The sequence below is a fragment of the Gracilinanus agilis genome, chromosome 4, assembly GCF_016433145.1.
Source record: "Gracilinanus agilis isolate LMUSP501 chromosome 4, AgileGrace, whole genome shotgun sequence".
Lineage (NCBI taxonomy): Eukaryota > Metazoa > Chordata > Mammalia > Didelphimorphia > Didelphidae > Gracilinanus > Gracilinanus agilis.
The window spans coordinates 488,292,719-488,314,778 of NC_058133.1; the positions used below are offsets into that span (position 1 = coordinate 488,292,719).

The 22,060-nt window shown below is 35.4% G+C and overlaps 1 protein-coding gene across 1 annotated transcript in view; it reads right to left on the reverse strand.

Moving 5' to 3' along the window:
* Positions 1–6,132: 6,132 nt before the first annotated feature.
* LOC123244418 (calmodulin-like protein 12) overlaps positions 6,133–22,060 on the reverse strand; it is a 31,441-nt gene continuing 15,513 nt past the window's right edge. Inside the window, exons 2-3 of the mRNA XM_044672903.1 lie at positions 17,922–17,973; positions 6,133–6,592 (exon numbers count right to left, since the gene is read on the reverse strand). Coding sequence (XP_044528838.1) covers positions 6,133–6,592; positions 17,922–17,973 — 512 coding nt within the window. The remainder of the gene's footprint in view (positions 6,593–17,921; positions 17,974–22,060) is intronic.

A 22,060-nucleotide genomic window follows, 5' to 3' on the forward strand; every position in this document is an offset into this window, starting at 1 on the left:
AGTTTCTAACCATGCTTAAATAAATTCAGTATTACATGTGGGAAGCCAATAAGAGAATAGATAAAAATCTGAGACTCCTCTTTTAACCCCTTTTGTGATCCATACCCTTTCTTGTTGAAAAGTATTGTGGCCTTATTGAAAAGCTTTAAGCTCTTAGCAAACCAGTAGTCAAGAGGTTAACATTCTTCCCTTTTGGTCAGAAATGCAGCCAAGGCTGAAACTTTAGTTTAGCAGGGGCATTTGCCCCTGAGAAAAGTATTCTCAGACTTAGCTTGCTGATAATCACGTAGCTAAAGGTCCAGCCTGGTTCTTACCTTCACCTTGAAGTTTGTGAGGTTTCTGTGTGTTTTCTAAACTAATTGCAATGTCTACGAAGCTGTAAAACTCTCTCTGTGCTTGTGGATGAAAGGGAGTTTGAATTTTCATATATAACAAACTTGTGACTCAATGGCACTTCGGAGAAGCAGCTATGAGTTAACAGTCAAGATCATCTCCCATGTCTCATTACTTTATCAACTAAGCTGTCCTTATCAGAGATGATAAATAGATCTCCACAATTACACTTACACAGAGTAATGCTCTTAGATCTCCATATCCTTGCTAGCATTACAGGATATATCCCATAAACAAGTGTTAATATTACAACAAATTTCAAATCAAGATGTCCCTTAGAAGTAACAAAAGATAGAAAATAAGTAATTGTTCTAAGATAAGTGACTGCCCAAAATTCTTCTAACTCAAAACAAACAAAAAAAAACCATTTCTGATAGAACCTTATAAAACAGTGGAATTATATCCTGATTTAGATGTTCCCAGATCATTGCCTAATTGCTCTTTTCTGAGGTTTGGAAGGATTTTTAATAATTAATGACAAATAATAAGGCTAAATACTAATCTATTTTGATTGCATACAAAGAATTTCAAAAGAAATTACAATTCCAGGTTGAATGGCTTTGATCTCATATGCCAATAGCTTAGATTGTTTAGCTTTAAACTAAGATGTAAGATTTAATATAACATTCATATATTTCACTGATCAAATGCCCTGAGTTAGAGGAATTTGCTATAAGAGGAAAAGGCAGGGACAAAATGCACACAGCATCAAAACAGGTCCTAAGGGCACAAAATGCTTTGTTTAGCTTCAGGTAAGAGCTGCAGCCCAGTGCCACACAAAATCTCATTTCCATTTCTAGGGTGCCAAAACCAGACTCAAGATTTAAACATCCCTGTTCACAATGGGAATCAAGGAAATCCTACCTTCACCTTCTCAAGGATGTTTTCTCATCCAAGTCACAGTCCTCAGACTGCAGGAGCACAAGGCTCCTTTAAGGAAGGAGTGATGGCACTGATGGAGGGGCAGATTCTTAAATCTTAAAAAAAATTTTTTTAATAAGAGCATATTAAAAGTCCCAAAGATTTTCCTTGAAAGCAAAATCATAATGATTTTGAGTTTAGGGTTTGATTACTCCCATTTTCTTCATGCCTCAGTATCAGTCAAGTTATGCTACTGATTTGTTGTAAGAATAACTACATTACAAACTTACAGAATGAATAGATTTTAAAATTGTGCTTAAAAACTTTTGTGCGCTGGGGACTTCATTTCCCAGCATCCTTTACTCTTCCCGGGGTGCCCCCAGTGTTGCATCCTGGCGTAGAGTTTGGATATAAATTTTCAAAAACCCATGCTGAGAGGGAGCTTTGGGTTTGGGAGCTTTGGCTCCAGCATTAGAGGCTGCTGGGGCTCTGGCTCTTTCCTCTGCTCACTGAGCGGAAAAAACCCTTTCTCTCTCACTTTAATTAAATCCTATTAAATTTAAACTACTGAGAGTATTTTTCTTTTTCTTTTTTCAATTTAATAGGATTTAATTAAAGTGAGAGAGAAAGGGTTTTTCTGGCAAAATTTTTTAAACACCCAAAATACAGATTCACTATATTCCAAATCATCTCAAGGGATCAAAACTCCAGAAAAATATTGGCCGATTGCTGAAAATCCTAAATATATACAGATAGAGCTCCTGATTATATAATTCCACTGCAAATACAACTTAGTAATTCACAATAAAACAGTTCCACAAGATAAATTAATTCTTAATTACCCCTTCATACTCTCTCTGTAGTCAAGGAGTAGCAATAATGAAAAAAAAAAGAGTATAAGAATCTTTCTTACTGTTATAGATTTTCAAGGAAACAAGGAGATTGAAATAGATTTCTTCAATTTCTCCTTTGAAAAGGATATCCAATTAAGAAATAACTTTAAAAAATTAATTTATCATTTCCACAAATAGCCAAATAACTCCATAGTAAAACTTAATACTTCAAAATTGGAATTTAGAATCAAAATGCTATAGAATGTCCCAATACATTATAAACAAGGCTGATAATAACATCACAACTTTTCCAAAATACATATAATTTATTTTAAGAGTTTTGTTCATAATTTAACAACATCCAAAATAGGCAATAATTTTTAACATTGTATCTTTATAATAGTTCACCAAATTTCACCTTATCACAAACTGCATTTAAGAATTAAAAATGTGAAACAAAAATTATTACCAGATTTTCAAGTTATTTTACATAGAATTGCTTTATCACATTTAAAACTGTATAAAATTATCTAATATCAAGAAATTAAGTTCATTCAAAGAAATAATAATTAGATTTCACTAAAGAAATAAGAAGTATTATATTTATTATCATTATTATTTACATTGAGTCTCGAATTAGTAAAACCATATATTACACTCAGTAAGAAAACACACTTCACTGTCAGTGAGCTCCCAGCATGGTTTAGTTTCGGCATCTCATCAAATCTGGATTCACTCATACCTATAATCTTACTCTTCTTTTGTTTTTAAAGAGCTGGACCAATATTTGTCCTGTTAATCAGCCCGCAGAAACTCTCTGCCTTGTTTCAAATGAGCAGTCTCCTATCCTCTTTCTCCTAACTGGCTTAAGGAATTTTGATTTAGGACTGGCAGGGTCACCTGAAGTCTCTGGAGAATGGAGGGAAGACCTCTGAGCATTCTAAATTCTAGAAATCTCTATTCCTATTTCACCTTCAATAAATTGCAGATTTCTAGACAGTGGCTATAACTCAAAGCTGGATTCAAACCAATCCATTACAATGTATCCCAATACCATGAATCACCACATTCATGTTGGTCTAACAAGTTTGCGATCTGAGACAATTTGGCCTTGCTTTAATTCAGAATAACAGAGAAACTTGACTTATCCTAAATATATCACACTAAGATCACTCCAATACAACCTGGATCAAATGATATCACACAGAATATTCAAGTAATCCTACGTGAAATTTTACAAAGCTAATTACCTTAAAGCCAATCTAAGCTGTTCTAATAAAGAGGAATTTGAAATAGCTGTTAACCCAATCAAATCTGGGTTTTATTATTACTTTCATCTCTGTTTCCATTGGAATCACTCTCCCAAAACTCTATCATAATTTAGAATTTTTTTTTCCAACAGGAAAAATTTTAAACTTATACAAGCACCTTCAAGTGGCCTCTCCCCTGTCTGTTGGAGAAGGAGAGGCAAGTTGGAACAGGTTTAGTTTTAGGGAGGGAGCCAAAAATTGACAACCTCCCCTGGCTGTTTATACCCACAGACAGAAAAATAGACTAGTCTTAAAATAATTTGCTTTTCCATAATTTGATGGTAAAAGCCAAATTAACAGAATATATACTTGCTAACTTAATTTTTTATCTATTTCACAAATAAATTTGTTTTATTTAAATTTACGCAAATTCTCAGCTAAAGTTATTACAGATGTTATCAGATGTTACAATACCAGACTTAAATTTAAAAAAAGAAATTTCAAATTTTAAAAATTCAAACTTTAAGTATATCCCTAAAAGAGACCATTTCCCCACATCAAGGTTGTGGCAGAGGACAATTGCTTGCCTGAACTCAGAACAAGGCTTTTAAAAAATTCTAATTGAAGTCTTTCATTCTAGCCAAGTAATTTATAGAAGTTAACTCTGGTAGGTGGAAGAGAAAAAAAAACTTGTCTATTTTAAAAACCACTCTCTTTCCACCACCATTGGTACCTGAAAACTAACTTTTTCTTTCCTCCTTTAACTGAATTAACCTCACAAACACACACACATGTACACACAAATTGTATACTCACAAACACATGTAAAACAGTAGACAAAATTGGGACTAAACCCAATTAATGAAAAACTCTAAGGGGCAGCTGGGTGTCTCGGTGGATTGAGAGCCAGGGCTAGAGACAGTAGGTGCTAAGTTCAAATCTGGCCTCAGACACTTCCCAGCTGTGTGACCCTGGGCAAGTCACTTGACCTCCATTGCCCACCCTTACTACTCTTCTGCCTTAGAACCAATACACAGTATTGATTCCAAGACAGAAGGTGAGGGTTTAAAAATAACAGAACTCTAAGGGGTTCAGGGCATAATGGCTTCTTCTAGTTTCTGGACCCCTCCCACATCCCTACTTCTCAAGAATGAGTTTTTCTGGAGAAGCTAAATCTAACACAGAGATTCCAACATGGAACCTCAATTTTAATGCCCATATTACAACTCACTCACTGAGTAAATTTCTCCATCCGTCCCTCTCACTGTAAGTCCCTCAGCCCCCCCACCGGTCCTCAATGCCACCTCATAAGATATACAGACACATAGGTCTATGGTCCTTTTGGATGACCACCAGCCCAGAAGCTAGGTCAGTCAGCTTAATAAATAGAATTTTACGAGCTTATTATTTAGTCCCTCCATCAAACATCCCAAGGCACTTCTAATTGGTAACTAGCTAATTAAGAGGTGGATCGTCAAACCCTCAGCCCTTCCCCACGTTGACGGGTGGGCAGGTGAAGTTACATATACTTGAATACCTTAAAACTGCACCAAGAGGGGGGCAGCTGGGTAGTTCAGTGGAGTGAGAGCCAGGCCTAGAGATGGGAGGTCCTGGGTTCAAATCTGACCTCAGACACTTCCCAGCTGTGTGACCCTGGGCAAGTCACTTAACCCTCATTGCCCAGCCCTTACCACTCTTCTGCCTTGGAACCAATAAACAGTATTGACTCCAAGATGGAAGGTGAGGGTTTAAAAAAAAACTGCACTAAGACTTTGGAGACGCCTTGTATTACAGAGTTGTCGTGAGGGAGAATACTGCTTAAATTCTCAAACTCAACATATTCAAGATGGATCTGATTGTTTTTTCACCCAACCCCATCCCTCTTCGGAACTTGCTCATTTTTCTCAAAGGCCCTAACATCCTTCCAGTGACATAAGTTTGAAATATAAAAATCACCCCTGGTATTTCTCCATCTCTCTTTCTTGCAACATGGAGTGGATTTGAGGCAAATTGTGCCATAAAGCAAATTTTCTTAAAAAGTGACTAAACAAAAATTTAAAAGCAACTAACATTCTGTATCCCAAAGAGCTTTCTTAAAAGGGGGAAAAGGACTTACTTATGCAAAAATATAGCAAGCCCTTTTTGCATTGGAAAGGAATTGGAAATTGCGGGAATGTCCATCCATTGGGGAATGGATGTGTGACCCTGACCAAGTTACTTTACCCTGTTTTTCTTTACTTTCCTCATCTGTAAAATGAACTAAAGAAGGAAATGACAAACCACTCCAGTATCTTTGCTATGAAAACCCCAAATGGGATCACAGTGAGTCAGACAAAATTAACACTATGCAACAACAACCTGGAGAATGTACCATTTTACATCAATGCAACTTATTGACTCTCCAGAGTCCATACAAAGTTACAACACCACACTTCAACAATACGACAGGTCCTAAAGAAAACTTCAAGAAAGAAAGAAAGAAAGAAAGAAAGCAACAAAGAAAGGCAAAACCCAGCTGTTCCCTTATTTGACTAATTCCATTGAGGAGTTTAGATCTACCCCAGAGAAAGCTAACTGCAACATGTTACTTGATCAGTTTTCCAAAATAAAGATTCAGGGCTGTGACAGTATGATAAAAGGGGAGGAAAAGCATAGAGGAAGGAAGCCCTAATGACTCCATATGCGTATCCTTTAAGAGGAGAGGGAAAACCATTGACAGATAAGCTACACACACAAAGAAAAGGCAAATAAACAACAGTGCACAAGAAGTTTAACACATTCTGTACAAGGTGTCTTCACTTTGCTGTCATCATATGAACAAATTCTTCATAGTTCACTTGACCATCCCCATCCATGTCGGCTTCCCTGATCATTTCATCAACTTCCTCATCTGTTAACTTCTCTCCAAGGTTGGTCATCACGTGTCGAAGTTCTGCTGCACTGATGAAGCCATCGCCGTCCTTGTCGAACACACGGAATGCCTCTCTGATTTCTTCTTCACTGTCGGTATCCTTCATTTTTCGTGCCATCATGGTGAGGAATTCTGAAAAGTCAATTGTGCCGTTGCCGTCGGTGTCTACTTCATTGATCATGTCTTGTAGTTCAGCTTCAGTGGGGTTCTGCCCAAGTGACCTCATTATGGTACCCAGTTCCGATGTTGTTATGGTGCCATCTCCATCTTTGTCAAACAGTGAAAAGGCTTCTTTGAATTCTGCAATTTGTTCTTCTGTTAGTTGGTCGGCCATGATGGTAGTGCTTAGGCCTTAAGTTCCTGTTAGACAACCTTATACTTAGTGGCTGCACTTGGACTCTCATAACCTTTAGTATCTTAGCAACTGAATGGTGGATTGTGACCTCTTAGACGATGACGTTAACCTTCTGATGCTGTCAGAATTGGGATTTTAAAAATACACAGCTAAAATAAATCCTGATAACTACCCAAACACCCTGAGGATCACAGATACTCAGCTGGAAGAGATTTAGAAGGTGTTCTAATCAATGCAATCCCCTCATTTTTACAGATGAAGAAACTGAAGCTCTGTGACTGGAAATGGCTTATCCAAGGTACCAAATCACAAAAAAAAGTTAAGTAAAGCAGTGTGGTTCAGTGAATAGAGTACTAGACGTGGAATCTGAGGATGCGTGTTCAAATTCTAGTTCTGTGATTTTATTTACTATATGCCCCGGAAAATTATTTACCTTCTTCTGGAGGAAAGCCTTAAGGAGGAGCACTTTTTTTCCAGCTTGGGGGGACAAGCCCTGAAGGGTTAAATGAATCTCCTGAGATTGTTCACAGCTAACCTTTAAAGAATCGCTTTCCAGTTCATAAATCACAACCTTTACAACAATCGTCCATGTTAAGTAAGGAGTACCAGTATTATTAGCCCCATTATAAAAGAGAAAATGCAGACTAAGAGAATTTCTGGGGCTTTCCCAAGACTAATCATAATTCTCTAAAACTTTCCCAAGATTAATCACCTAATAGATGGCAGAATCATGATTTGAAGAAATGCCAATACCAATACTCTTTCCCATTATATCATGTCTCTTTAGAATAATTTTCTTCATCTTGTTTGTGTGATGGACTTCTTGAGCAGTCAGTCTGATGAAGTCTATGAATCCCTTCTCCAAAGAACATTTTAAAGTGCAAAACAAAAATACATAAGATTACTAAAGAAAACAACTATAGTGAAATATACTTATCAATCTATTTTTTTTTTTACCCTTAATTTCGGTGCATTGTCTCATAGGTGGAAGAGTGGTAAGGGTGGGCAATGGGGGTCAAGTGACTTGCCCAGGGTCACACAGCTGGGAAGTGGCTGAGGCCGGGTTTGAACCTCCCGTCTCTAGGCCTGACTCTCACTCCACTGAGCTACCCAGCTGCCCCCATCAATCTATTTTTAAAGCAAGCTCATGGACCCCAAGTTAAGAACCCCTGATCTAGTTGGAATACCTAATTTTATGAGGAAACTAAGGCTCAGGAGGTTAAGTGACCAAAAGATCATGGATCTTGAGCTGGAAGAGACCTCAGAGACCATCCCTTCAAACCTCTTCATTTTATAGATGAGGAAACTGAGGTCAAGGAGGTGAAGTAACCTATTGGAGCTCATGTCTAGAGTTGGGAGGGACCTTCAAGACCATCTAAAATCCTAATTCTGAACCTCTTCAAATTACAGATGAGGAAGCTGAGAAGAGGTTAGTGACTTGCCCATGATTACACAATCAGTATCAGAAATGAGATATGAATCCTGGTCATGATTCCAAATCTAATTGCCTAGTCACTACACTAGCGCCTCCTAGGGGATTCTGGATTTCCCTTTTCAGCTGGAAAATATCTTGGGTCATGATTGTCTCCATTCTGCAAAAGATGTCATAGATATGTCTGGTATATCCTTGCCAGAAAATATCCCTGAATCTAATATAGGAAATATATATTTGTTAAGGATTAAGTAATTGGGAAATAGTCTTTATTTTTTATTATTGTTTATTCTTAAATATTTTCCATGGTTACATGATTCATATTATTTCCCTCCCCTTTTCCCTCCTCCCTCCCAGAGCTGACAAGCAATTCCACTGGGTTATATATGTTATCACTCAATATCTATTTCCATATTATTCATTTTTGTAATAGAGTAGTCTTTTAAAAATCAAAACCCATCCTATACCCATATAAAAAAGTGATAAATCATATGTTTTCCTTCTGCATTTCTACTTCCACAGTTCTTTCTCTCAATGTGGATAGTATTCTTTCTCATAAGTCCCTCACGATTGTCCTGGATCATTGCATTGCTATTAGTAGCAAAGTCGATTACACTTGATCATCCCATTATGTTTCCATTTCTGTGTGTAACATTCTCCTGGTTCTGCTCATTTTGCTCTGTATCAGTTCATGGAGGTCTTTCCAGTTTGTATAGAAATCAAGCAGTTCAATATTCCTTATAGCACAATAGTATTCCATCATCATCATATATCACAAATTTTTCAGCCATTCCCTAATCAAGGGACATCTCCTCATTTTCCAATTTTTTGCCACCACAAAGAGTGTGGCTATGAATATTTTTGTACAAACATTTTTGATTGTCATTTATTTGGGGTACAAAGCTAGTAGTGGTATTGCTGGATCAAAGGGTATATATTCTTTCAAAGTCCTTTGGGCATAATTCCAAATTGCCTTCCAGAATGGTTGGATCAATTCACAACTCCACCAACAATACATCAGTATCCCAATTTTGCCGCATTCCCTCCAATATTTATTATTTTCCTTTACAGTCATATTGGCCAATCTTCTAGGTGAGAAGGTGGCACCTCAAAATTGTTTTGATTTGCATTTCTCTAATCAGGAGGGACTTGGAACACTTTTTCATATGATTATTGATAGTTTTTATTTCTTCATCTGAAAACTGCCTATTCATATCCCTTGATCACTTTTCAATTGGGGAATGGCTTGATTTCTTGTATATTAGACTTAGTTCCTTATAAATTTGAGAAATTAGGCCTCTGTCAGAGATTTTTGTTATAAAAATTTTTTTCCCCAGTTTGTTGCTTCCCTTCTAATTTTGGTTGCATTGGTTTTGTTTGTATAAAACTCTTTAAATATAATATAATCAAAATTATTCATTTTACATCTTGTAATGTTATCTGTCTCTTGCTTGGTCTTAAATTCTTTCTTTATCCATAGATCTGACAGGTATACTATTCCATGTTCACCTAAGTACTTACAATTTTCCTCTTGATACTTAAGTTGTTTACCCATTTTGAATTTATCTTGGTATAGGATGTGAGATGTTGATCTAAAACTAATTTTTCCCATACTGTTTTCTAATTTTCCAAGCAGTTTTTGTCAAATAGTCGGTTCTTGTCCCAAAAGCTGGGATCTTTGGGTTTATCGAACATTAGCTTGCTGAGGTCATTTATCCTGTCTATTCCATTGATCCATCCTTCTATCTCTTAGCCAGCACCAGATTGTTTTGATGATCACTGCTTTAATAGTACATTTTAAGACCTGGTACTGCTAGGCCACCATCCTTCACATTTTTTTTTCATTAGTTCCCTTGATATTCTTGATCTTTTGTTCTTTTTGTTATAACTTTTTCTAATTCTATGAAAAAGTTTTTTATAGTTTGAATAGGTATGGCACTGAATAAGTAAATTAATTTAGGTAGGATTGCTATTTTTATTATTAGCTCATCCTACCCATGAGCAATTAAAGTTTTTCTGATTGTTTAGATCTAGTTTTATTTGTGTGAAAAAGTGTTTTGTAGTTGTGTTCATATAATTCCTGAGTTTGTCTTGGCAAATAGATTCCGAAATATTTTATATTATCTAGAGTAATTTTAAATGGAGTTTCTCTTTCTATCTCTTGCTGCTGAGTTTTGTTGGAAATATATAAAAATGCTGATGATTTGTGTGGGTTTATTCTGTACCCTGAAAACTTTGCTAAAGTTATTATTTCCACTAGTTTTTTAGTTGATTTTCTCAGATTCCCTAGGTATACCATCATATCATCTGCAAAGAGTGATAGTTTAGTTTCCTCATTGTCTACTTTAAAATCCCTTCAATTTCTTTTTCCTCTCTAATTGCTACTGATAGCATTTCTAGTATGATATTAAATAGTAATGGTAATAATAGTCATCCTTGTTTCACTCCTGATCTTATTGGGAAGGCTTCTAACCTATCCCTATTGCAGATGATACTTGCTGATGGTTTTAAATAAATATTGCTTATTATTTTGATGAAAGGCCCTTCTTTTCCTATACTTATAGTGTTTTCAATAGGAATGGGTGTTGTATTTCGTCAAAGGCATTGTTTGTTTTTTGATATGGTCAATTATCTGGATGGTTTTCCTAATATTAAGCCAGTCCTACATTCCTGGTATAAAACCCACCTGATCATAGTGAATAATCCTTGTGATATCTTGCTATAGTCCCTTTGCTAGTATTTTATTTAAGATTTTTGCATCTATGTTCATTAGGGATATTGGTCTATAGTTTTCTTTCTCTGTTTTTGATCTTCCCGGCTTAGGAATCAGTACCATATTTGTGTCATAAAAAGAATTTGGTAAGGCTCCTTCTTTGTTTATTTTGTCAAATAGTTTGTGTATTATTGGGATGAGTTGTTCTTTAAATGTTTGACAGAATCCACTTATAAATCCATCTGGCCCTGGGGATTTTTTTTCTTAGGGAGTTCCTTAATGTCTTGTTTAATTTCTTTTTCTGATATGGGATTATTTAAATATTCTATTTCCTCTTTTGTTAATCTGGGCAATTTAACCAATATGCTGTAGTGAAATAGAATATAATGGACTTCTGTACTAGCAGCAATGCAATGATCCATAACAATTCTGAGGGACTTATGGAATAGAACGCTACCCACATTCAGAGGAAGAACTACAGGAGAGGAAACACAGAAGAAAAGCAACTGCTTGAACACATGGATTGAGGTGGACAGGATTGGGGATGTAGAATCAAAACTACCACACCAATGCAACTATCAACAATTTGGAAATAAGTCTTGATCGATGACACGTGTTAAAACCAGTGGAAATGCACATCGGCTGGGGGGGGGGGGGAGGTTGAAGGGGAAAATAAGAACATGAATCATGTAACCATGATAACTTTTCTAAAAAATAAAAATTATTTTAAAAAATTGGGCAATTTATATTTTTGTATATATTCATCCATTTCACTTAGATTTTCATATTTTTTGTCATATAGTTGGGCAAAATAGCTCTTAATAATTGCTCTAATTCCTCATTAGAGGTGATATTGTCCCTTTCATTTTTGATACAATTAATTTGATTTTCTTTCTTTTTTAAATTAGATTAACCAATATTTATTTTATTTGTGATTTTTTTTCAAAGAACCAGATCCTAGTCTCATTTATTAGTTCAATAGTTCTAGTTCTGATAGGAGAAGTTTGAGGTCCCCCATTAGTATGGTTTTACTATCTATTTCCTCCTTAAGCTCCTTTAGTTTCTCCTTTAAAAATCTGGAAGCTGTACCACTTGGTGCATATATGTTGAATACTGATATTTCTTAATTATTTATATTATCTTTTATCAAAATGTAATTTCCTTCTTGTCTCTTTTAATAAAATCTATTTTTACTTTAGCTTTGTCTGAAATCATAATTGCTTCTCCTTCCTACTTTGTCTTAGTTGCAGTACAATAGATTCTGCTCTAGTCTCTTACCTGACATGTATGTTTCTTGTAGATAATATATGCTAGGATTCTGGTATTTAATATTCAGTCTGCTATCCACTTTTGTTTTATAGATGAGTTCATCCCATTCACATTCATGGTTATGATTACCATCTATGAATTCTCCTCCATTTTGATTTCCTTCTTTATTTCTCCTTTTATTCTTTCCCTTCCCTCTAGTGTTTTGTTTTTAGTCAGTCTCCCCCCTTTCCCCTCCCTTATGTTACTCCCTTTACCCACCCCTTCTTACTTCCCTCTTACTATAGAATCTTTTGGTCACCCTGCCACTAACCTCTCCCTCCCTTGTGTTATTCCCCTCCCCACAACCTCATTTCTTATTCCCCTTCTACTTTTCTATAGGGTAAGCTACAATTCTATACCCCAATGAGTCTGGCTGTTCTTTCCTTTCTAAGTCAATTCCAATGAGAGTACATTTTTTTTATTTTTTATTTTTTTACATTTGAGACACTGCATTGTTGTTTTTTTAAAATATTTTATTTTTTAGAAAAGTTTTCCATAGTTACATGATTCATGTTTTTACTTTCTCCTTCATCCCTCTTCACTCCCCCCATAGCCGACATGCATTTCCACTGGTTTTAACATGTGTCATCAAACAAGACTTATTTCCATATTATTGATAATTGCATTGGTGTGGTCATTTTGAGTCTACATCCCAAATCTTGTCCTCATTAACCCATGAGTTCAAGCAGTTGTTTTTCTTCTGTGTTTCCACTCCTGTAGTTCTTCCTCTGAATGTGGAGAGCATTCTTTTCCATAAATCCCTCAGAATTGTCCTGGGTCATTGCATTGGTGCTAGTACAGAAGTCCATTACATTCTACTTTACCACCGTGTATCAGTCTCTATGTACAATGTTCTTCTGGCTCTGCTCCTTTCATTCTACATTAATTCCTGGAGGTCTTTCCAGTTCACATGGAATTCCTCCAGTTTATTATTTCTTTGAGCACAATAGTATTCCATCACCAACAGATACCACAATTTCTTCAGCCATTCCCCAATTGAAGGGCATACCCTTGTTTTCCAGGGTTTTGCCACCACAAAAAACACAGCTATAAATATTTTTGTACAAGTCTTTTTATTTATGATCTCTTTGGGGTACAAACCTAGCAATGGCATGGCTGGATCAAAAGGCAGATAGTCTTTTAAAGCCCTTTGAGCATAGTTCCAAATTGCCATTCAGAATGGTTGGATCAGTTCACAACTCCACCAGCAATGCATTAATGTCCCAATTCTGCCACATCCCCTACAACATTTATTACTCTCACTTGCTATCATTCTAGCCAATCTGCTAGGGAGAGTAGATTTTAAATATTACCTGTCATCAGCTTCTTCCTCCCTTCCATTATATTGGTCTTCTCCCCTCCCACACTCCTTTATGTGATATATTTTGCCCCATTTTACTTCTCTTTTCCCATTTCTTTTAGTATCATCCTCTTTTCTCCTCCCAGTTTTATTTTTATTCTTTTAACATATCATCCTAATCAGCTAACTACCACCCCCTCTATATCTACTTCTTCTAACTACTGTGACAATGATAACAATTTTAAGGGTTACAGATATCATCTTTCCATATAGTAATATAAGCCATTTGTCCTTATTGAAGCCCTTAAAATTTCCCTCTTATTTATCTTTTTTTATGCTTCTATTGGATTTTATATTTGGGCCTCAAGTTTTCTGTTTAAATCTGGTCTTTTCCTCAGGAATGCTTGAAAGTCTTCCATTTTATTAAATGACCATACTTTCTTCTGAAAGAGTATAATCAGTTTTTCCTGGTAGTTGATTCTTGGTTGTAGACCCAGTTCCCTTGCCTTCCAGAAGATCACATTCCAAACCTTCTGATCCTTCAATGTGGAGGCTCCCAGGTCCTATGTGATCCTGACTGGGGCTCCATGATATCTGAATTGTTTCTTTTTAGCTGCTTGTATTTTCTCCTTGATCTGGGAACTCTTGAACTTGGCTATAACATTACTGGAATTTGTCCTTTGGGGACTTACTGCAGGAGGTGATCTGTGAATTCTTTCCATCTCTATTTTACCCTCTTAGTCAAGGATATCAGGGCAGTTTTCTTGGATAATTTCCTGTAGTATGATGTCTAGGCTTTTTTTTTTTTTTTTGGTCATGGCCTTCAAGTAGTCCAGTAATTTTTAAATTGTCTCTCCTGGACCTATTTTCCAGGTCAGTACTTTCTTTGATGAGATGTTTTACATTTTCTTCTATTTTTTCATTCTTTTTATTTTGTTTTATAGATTCTTGATATCCCGCGAAGTCATTAGCTTCTAATTGTCCCAATTCTAATTTTTAAAAGATTGAATTTCACCCACGACCTTTTGATTTCCACTGCACGTGGAAATGAAGCTGAGCCTCAACATATAGACAAGATCACCAAAAAAGCATCCTGAAATGAGTAAAAGACAAAGAAAACGCCTGACACTAGAAAGTTATTTCAGCAAAAGGGAAGACCAAAATGTAAGCTCCAAAGAAGGGAGCAATACCAACATGGAATTGTGTGAACCCTAAAAGACAAATGTGAAAGGATATCAGGCCCAAAATGTCAGGCTCCTGGAAGAGCTCTAAAAGAGGATTAAAAAAGCAAATAATAAAAGACTTAGAAGAAAAATGAGAAAAGAAAATGATAGAAAAGTCAACAACCTAGTAGCAAGATCTCACTGAAAAAAATACCTAAAAAATGAAATACAAAACCTCAAACAGGAAAATAACTCTTAAAAAGGAAGGACAGTGCCTCAAAGAAGAAAATGACTCCCTCAAAATTAGAATTGGACAAATGAAAATTAATGACTCCACAAGCCAGTAGGAAATAATGAAACAAATTCAAAAGTATGAAAAAATAGAAGAAAATCTGAAATATATCTCACTGGAAAAATAACTGACCTAGATTCAGGAGAGATAACCTAACAATTATTGTATTGCCTGAAAGTCATGATAAAGAAGAAAAGCCTGGATATCATATTGCAAGAAATTATCAGGGAGAATTCTCCTGATGTTCTTGAACAAGAGAGGAAAATAAAAATGAAAGAATCCACTGATCACTGCCTGGAAGAAAACCCAAATTTAATACTCCCAGAACTATTATACCCAAAATCCAGAACTCTATTAGAAAATACTGCAACAGCTAGAAAAAAAATTCAAATATCATGGAGCCACAGTCAAGATTACATAGGACCTAAAAGCTACATGAGGACCTAAAGAATTGAAAGGCATCAGATATGCTATTCTGCAAGGCAAAGGATCTAGGACTACAACCAAGAATTACTGACCCAGTGAAATTGAGAATATTATTCGAGGGAAAGAAATACACATTTAATGAAATAGAAGATTTCCAGGCATTCCTGACCAAATGACTAGAGCTGAAAAGAAAATTCAATGATCAGATCTACACTCAAGAGAAGTATAAAAAGGTAAAAAAAAGAAAGCTCAAGGAGTTAAATTGATCACATACCTACCTGAAAAAGTATTAAGATATTTATGATACAAGAGATACTTAAATACTTAAGGTAATAAACGAAAATGATGAGGTTAAATTGACTGAATTACTACATAAAGTGATAACTAAGATACTTAAGATATCTATGATACTTGAAGTATCTAAGGTATCTAAAGTACTTAGGCTACTTAAGGCATGGAAATACTTAAGTATGGAAAATACTTAAGAACTTGATCAGGGAGGCAACCGGGTAGCTCAGTGGATTGAGAGTCAGGCCTAGAGACGGGAGGTCCTAGGTTCAAATCTGTCCTCAGACACTTCCCAGCTGTGTGACCCTACCCTTACCACTCTTCTACCTAGGAGCCAATACACAGAAGTTAAGGGTTTAAAAAAAATAAAATTTAATAAAAATAAAAAAAAAAGAACTTTGATCACTTTGAGGAGTGAATAGAAACAAGGACTAAGTTAAGTATGATGGTATGATATTGGGAATAAGAAAGAGGAATACATTGGGAAAAGTGAAAGAAAAAGAAAATTGGGGGTAAATTATTTCATATGAAATGAATACAAATCAATACAGTGGAGGAGAATATTGGGGTGGGGGTGATGCTCGAACTTTTCTCATCAAAATTGATGCAAAGTGGGAATGCAGCATCAGCACACAGTTAGCCATAAAAACACAAATTACCCTTTAAGCAGGTGGGGGGGGATAAGAAAAGGAGAAGATGGACAAAAGGGAGGATGAATTCTGGGAGGCAGTAGTCAAAAACAAAAATATTTGTGAACAAAGAAAAGCTGAAAGAAAAGAAAAGCATAAATGAGAAAAATAAGATGGAGGGAAAGTCACAGTAACCATAACTGTAAAATATGAATGGAATGAACTCACCCACAAAATGGAAGAGTAAATAGCAAAATGGATTAAAAGCAAGAATCCCATAACATGATGTTTATAAGAAACTCATTAAAGCAGGGAGACACAGAGTAAAAGTAAGGAGCTTAAAGGTCAAGGAGCTTTAACAGAATCTATTATGCTTCAGCCAAAGTTAAAAAAAGCAAGGATAGTAATTATGATCTCAGACAAAGCAAAAGTGAAAATTGATTTAATTAAAAGAAATAAGGAAGAAAATTACATCTTGACAAAAGGTACTTTAAACAATGAAGTAATGCTAATATTAAACATGTATGCAGTAAATGTTATAGCATCAAAATTCCTAAAGAAGTTTACATGAATCCCAAGCAGGAATAGTAATACTATATTAGAAACATTGACCTCTTAAAATTAGAAAAATTGAACCAAAAAATAAACAAGAAAGAAATTAAGGAGGTGAATAAAATTTTAGAAAAGTTAGATTTGATAGACCACTGGAAAAAACTCAATGGAAATGGAAAAGAAATATATCTTTTTCTCAAAAGTACATGACACATTCACAAAAATTGATTATATGATAGGACTTAAAAGCCTCACAACCAAAAGCAGAAAAACAAATATTAAATGCATCTTTTTCAGATCATAATGCTATAAAAATTATACTCAACTAAAAGGCTGCAGAAAAGAATACTGAAAATTAATTGGAAACTAAATAACAATATCCTAAATAATGAGTGAGCCAAAGAACAAATCATAGAAACAATCTACAATTTCATCAAAGAGAAATGACAGCAAGGAAATAACATACCAGAATTTTTGGAATGCAGCCAAAGCAGTACTTATGAGAAAATTTATGTCTTTAAAAACTTCCATCAATAAAAAAGAGAAAGAGCAGATCAATGAATTGGGCATGCAACTAAGAAAAAAAAACCTAGAAAAAGAACAAATTTTGAAAAACCTGACTATATACCAAATTGGAAATCCTTAAAATAAAAGGAGAGTAATAAAACCGAAAGTAAGAAAACCATTGAACTAATAATAAATAAGCAAGGATTTGGTTTTATGGGGGGGAAATTATAAAAAAGTTAAACCATTGGTTAATTCATTCAAAAAACTGAGCTATCAATATCATTAATGAAAAGAGTGGATTTATAACCAATAACAAGGAAATTAAAGCAGTTATTAGGAGATATTTTCTCCAATTTAATGCCAATAAATTTGACAATCTAATCAAAATAGAACATTTTTTAAAATGTAGATTGTTTAAAATTTTACGTAGAATTGCCCAGATTAACAGAAAAGAGAATAGGCTACTTAAACTTCATCTCAGAAAAAGAAATTTAACAAACCGTCAGTGAATTATCTAAGAAAAAAGCCCCAGGGTCACATGGATTCAAGAGAGAATTCTACCAAACATTTAAAGAACAATTAATTCCAATGCTATATAAACTATTTGAAAAATAGTAGAGGAGGAAACTACCAAATTCTTTTTATGGGCAAAAATATGGCACTGATGCCTAAACCAAGAAGAGAAATCTCCCTAATGAATATTGATGCAAAAAATTTAAATTAAATACTAGCAATATATCACACAAGGAGCATACACTATGTCCTGGTGGGTTTCATACAAGGAATGTAGGGATAGTTCACCATCAGGAAAGCCATTAGAATAATTGACCTCATTAATAACAAAACCAACAAAAACCATATGATTATCCCAGAAGATGCAGAAAAAAGCTTTTGTATAATTAGAGAAAAGCAAATCAAAACAACTCTGAGGTACTACCTCACACCTAGCAGATTAGCTAACATGACAGCTGTAAGGGGGAAAGGGGGGTTTTTGGGTAACTATATTTAAAATTGGTCACCAGAGGATTGAACAATTATCAGTCCTCAATTAAGAATAATCTCAAGTCAAAAATTGACTTTTATGGAAGTTTATTTACAATTGAGAAGAGAGAGAGGAAGTAAGGAAATGAGAATCTAATGCAATAGGTAAATTACTACAATCCTCTAATCCAGGTAGATCTAATTAACCCTAAGCCAAGAGTCAGAGGGCCGGAGGCCTGGAGGTGAATGAAGCAAAGCTTCATTCATAGAGAGTCTATTAAGGGGTAGTTCCTTAAGAGAAGTTCAGGAAGATTCAGTCTTTAAACTCACCATGTGGACTTCTAAAGAAGATAACTGAAAGCAGTCTTACCAAGTTTTCAGCATTCCAGCCAGCAGTCCTCCACGAACCAGGAAAACCAGAAGACTCTGAAGAGCTCCTTCACCAGCAGCCCTCTTCACCAGAAGACCCTCCGCTGACTGAGGACCTTCTCCTTTTAAAGGGGTCACTTATGTGTCACTTCCTGTGCCTCCCTCCTAATTTGCGTGTCCAATCACAATAGATGCTTCTCATAGGACTGCCTAGGGGAAGTCAGTTGATTCTGATTCGTCACCTACTCTAGCACACATGGGTTATGGACCTCCCAAAATTGGAGGTGCTCTCACCTTTGGTGATTAAATCTAAAAATGGGCAGTGTAGACTTGATCTAATTATCACATAGCAAAGGAAAGCAATAAATGTTGGAGGAGATGTGGCAAAATTGGAACACATACATTGCTGGTAGAGTTCTGAATTGATCTAACCATTCTGGATGGCAATTTGGAACTATGCCCAAAGGGTACTAAAAGACTGTCTGCCCTTTGATCCAGCCATACCCCTGCTGGGTTTATACCCCAAAGAGATCATAGGGAAAAAGACATGTACAAAAATATTTATAGCCACACTCTTTGTAGTGGCAAAAAATTGGAAAACGAGGGTATGCCCTTCAGTTGGGGAATGGCTGAACAAATTGTGGTATCTGTTGGTGATGGAATACTATTGTGCTCAAAGGAATAAAGAACTGGAGGAATTCCATGTGAACTGGAATGACCTCCAGGAATTGATGCACAGAGTGAAAGGAGCAGAACCAGGAAAGCATTATACACAGAGACTGATACATTGTGGTAAAATTGAATGTGATGGACTTCTCTACTAGCAGCAATGCAATGATCCAAGACAATTCTGAGGGACCTATGAGAAAGAATTCTATCCACATTCAGAGGAAGAAATATGGGAGTAGAAACACAGAAGAAAAACAACTGCTTGAACACATGGGTTGATGGGGATATGATTTGGGATGTAGACTCTAAACGACCACCCCAGTGCAACTATAAGTAATATGGAAACAGGTCTTGATCAATGACACTTGTAAAACCCAGTGGAAATACGTATCAGCTACGAGGTGGGGGTGGGGGGAGAAGGAGTTGGGGGAGTTGGGAGGGAGGGGAGAAAGAACATGAATCATGGAACCATGGAAAATTTTTCTAAGAAAAAAGCTTTTGACAAAATCCAGCACCTATTCCTATTAAAAACACTAGAAAACTTTGGGGGCAGCTGGGTAGCTCAGTGGATTGAAAGTTAGGCCTAGAGACAGGAGGTTCTAGGTTCAAATCTAGCCTCAGACACTTCCCAGCTATGTGACCCTGGGCAAGTCCCTTGACCCCCATTGCCCACCCTTACCACTCTTCCACCTAGGAGCCAATACACAGAAGCTAAGGGTTAAAAAAAACAACACTAGAAAACTTTGAAATAAATGGAACATTCCTCAAAATGATAAATAGCACCTCTCTAAAATGATCAATAAACATTATTTCCAATGAGAATAAACTAGAAGCCTTCCCAATAAGATCAGAGGTGAAGTAAGGATGTCCATTATTGCCACTACTATTTAATATTGTATTAAAGCAATAAGAGAAGAAGAAATTGAAGGAATTAGAATAGACAATGAGGAAATAAAGCTATCATTCTTTGAAGATGATATGATGGTATATTTAAAGCATCCAAAAGAATCAACCAAAAACTTATTAAAATGATCAAAATTAACAACTTTAGCAAAGTTTCAGGATATCAAATGAACCCAAATAAATTATCAGCATTTCTCTATACTACCATGATGTCCAACAGCAAGACATAGAAAGAGAAATCTCATTTAAAATAACTGTAGTTATAATACCTGGGTGTCCACCTGCCAAAACAAACCTAGGAACCATATGATCACAACTACAAAACATTTTTCACATAAAGTCAGATCTATACAATTGGAAAAACATTAATTGTTCATGGAAGGTACAAGCCAATATAATAAAAATAACAATTCTATCTAAATTATTTTCCCTATTCAGTGCCAGACCAATCAAACTACCCAAACATAATTTTATAGAGCTAGAAAAAAATTAAAAAATAGAATAAAAGGCTAAGAATATGAAGGAAATTAGTGGGGGGGAAGGAAAGTGGCTTAGCTATACCTGTGTTATACAAATATATAAATTATATACCTTATATATACATATCACATATGTATATACACACATACATGTATATATAACATATATAAAAATATATATTATACAAATTATAATACAAACTGTATTATAAAGTGGCAACCACCAAAACAGTCTGGTACTGACTAAGAAATAAGAGTAATGAATCAGTGTAATAGATTAGGCACTCTATATCAAATAGTAAATGACCATAGTAACCTAGTGTTTGACAAACTCAAAGTCCCAAGCTACTGCTGAAGAAATTGGAAAACAGTATGACAGAAATCAGACACAGACCAACACCTAACAAAATTTACCAAAGTAAAGTCAAAATATATATAAGATTTAGAAATAGTGATATCATAAACAAATTAGAGAAGCAGCGAATAGTTTACCTGTCAGATCTATGGATAAGGGAAGAATTTGTGTCCAAACAAGACAGAGAATGTTCTGAGATGTAAAGCAGATACCTGACTACATTAAATTAAAACTATTTTGCACAAATAAAACCAGTGTAAGCAAGATTAGAATGGAAACAACAAACTGGGGGGGGAAAGGGGATTTTATAGCAGTCTCTGGCAAAAGTCTTATTTTTCAAATATATAGAGAACTGAATCAAATTTATTAGAATGCAAAGCATTCCCTTATTGATAAGTGCTCAAATGATATCAATAGGCACTTCTCAGATGAAGAAATTAAAAATCTTTTTAGTCATATGGAAATAATGCTCCAAATCAATATTAATTAGAGAAATTCAAATTAAAACAACTCTGAGGTATCACCTCACATCTATCAGACTGGCTAATATGACAAAAAATGGAAAATAATACATGTTGAAGAGGATGTGGAAAAATTGGGATACTAATACACTGTGAGCAATTACGAACATTCTGGAGAGCAATTTGGAACTGTGTCCAAAAGGTCATAAAATTGCATACACCTTGAATGCAGCAATATTACTAGTAGATATGTATGCCAAAGAGATCAAAGACAGGGAAAAGGACCTACTTGTACACAAATATTTATAGCAGCTATTTGTGATAGCAAAGAACTAGAAACTGAAGGGAGGTCCATCAATTGGGGAATGGCTGAACAAGTTGTGGCACATGATTGTAATGGAATGCTGTTGCTCCATAAGAAATGACAAGATGATCACAAAACCTGGAAAGACTTACATGAAGTATTGCCACGTGAAGTGAGCAGAACCAGGAGAAACAGCAAATAAAGTAAAATGATCAACTATGAACGGCTTAACTATTATCAGCAATGGAAGGATCCAAGGTGACGCCAAGGGATTTATGACAAAAAAAATTTGTCTACTGCTATAGAGAGAACTGATGAAGTCTGAA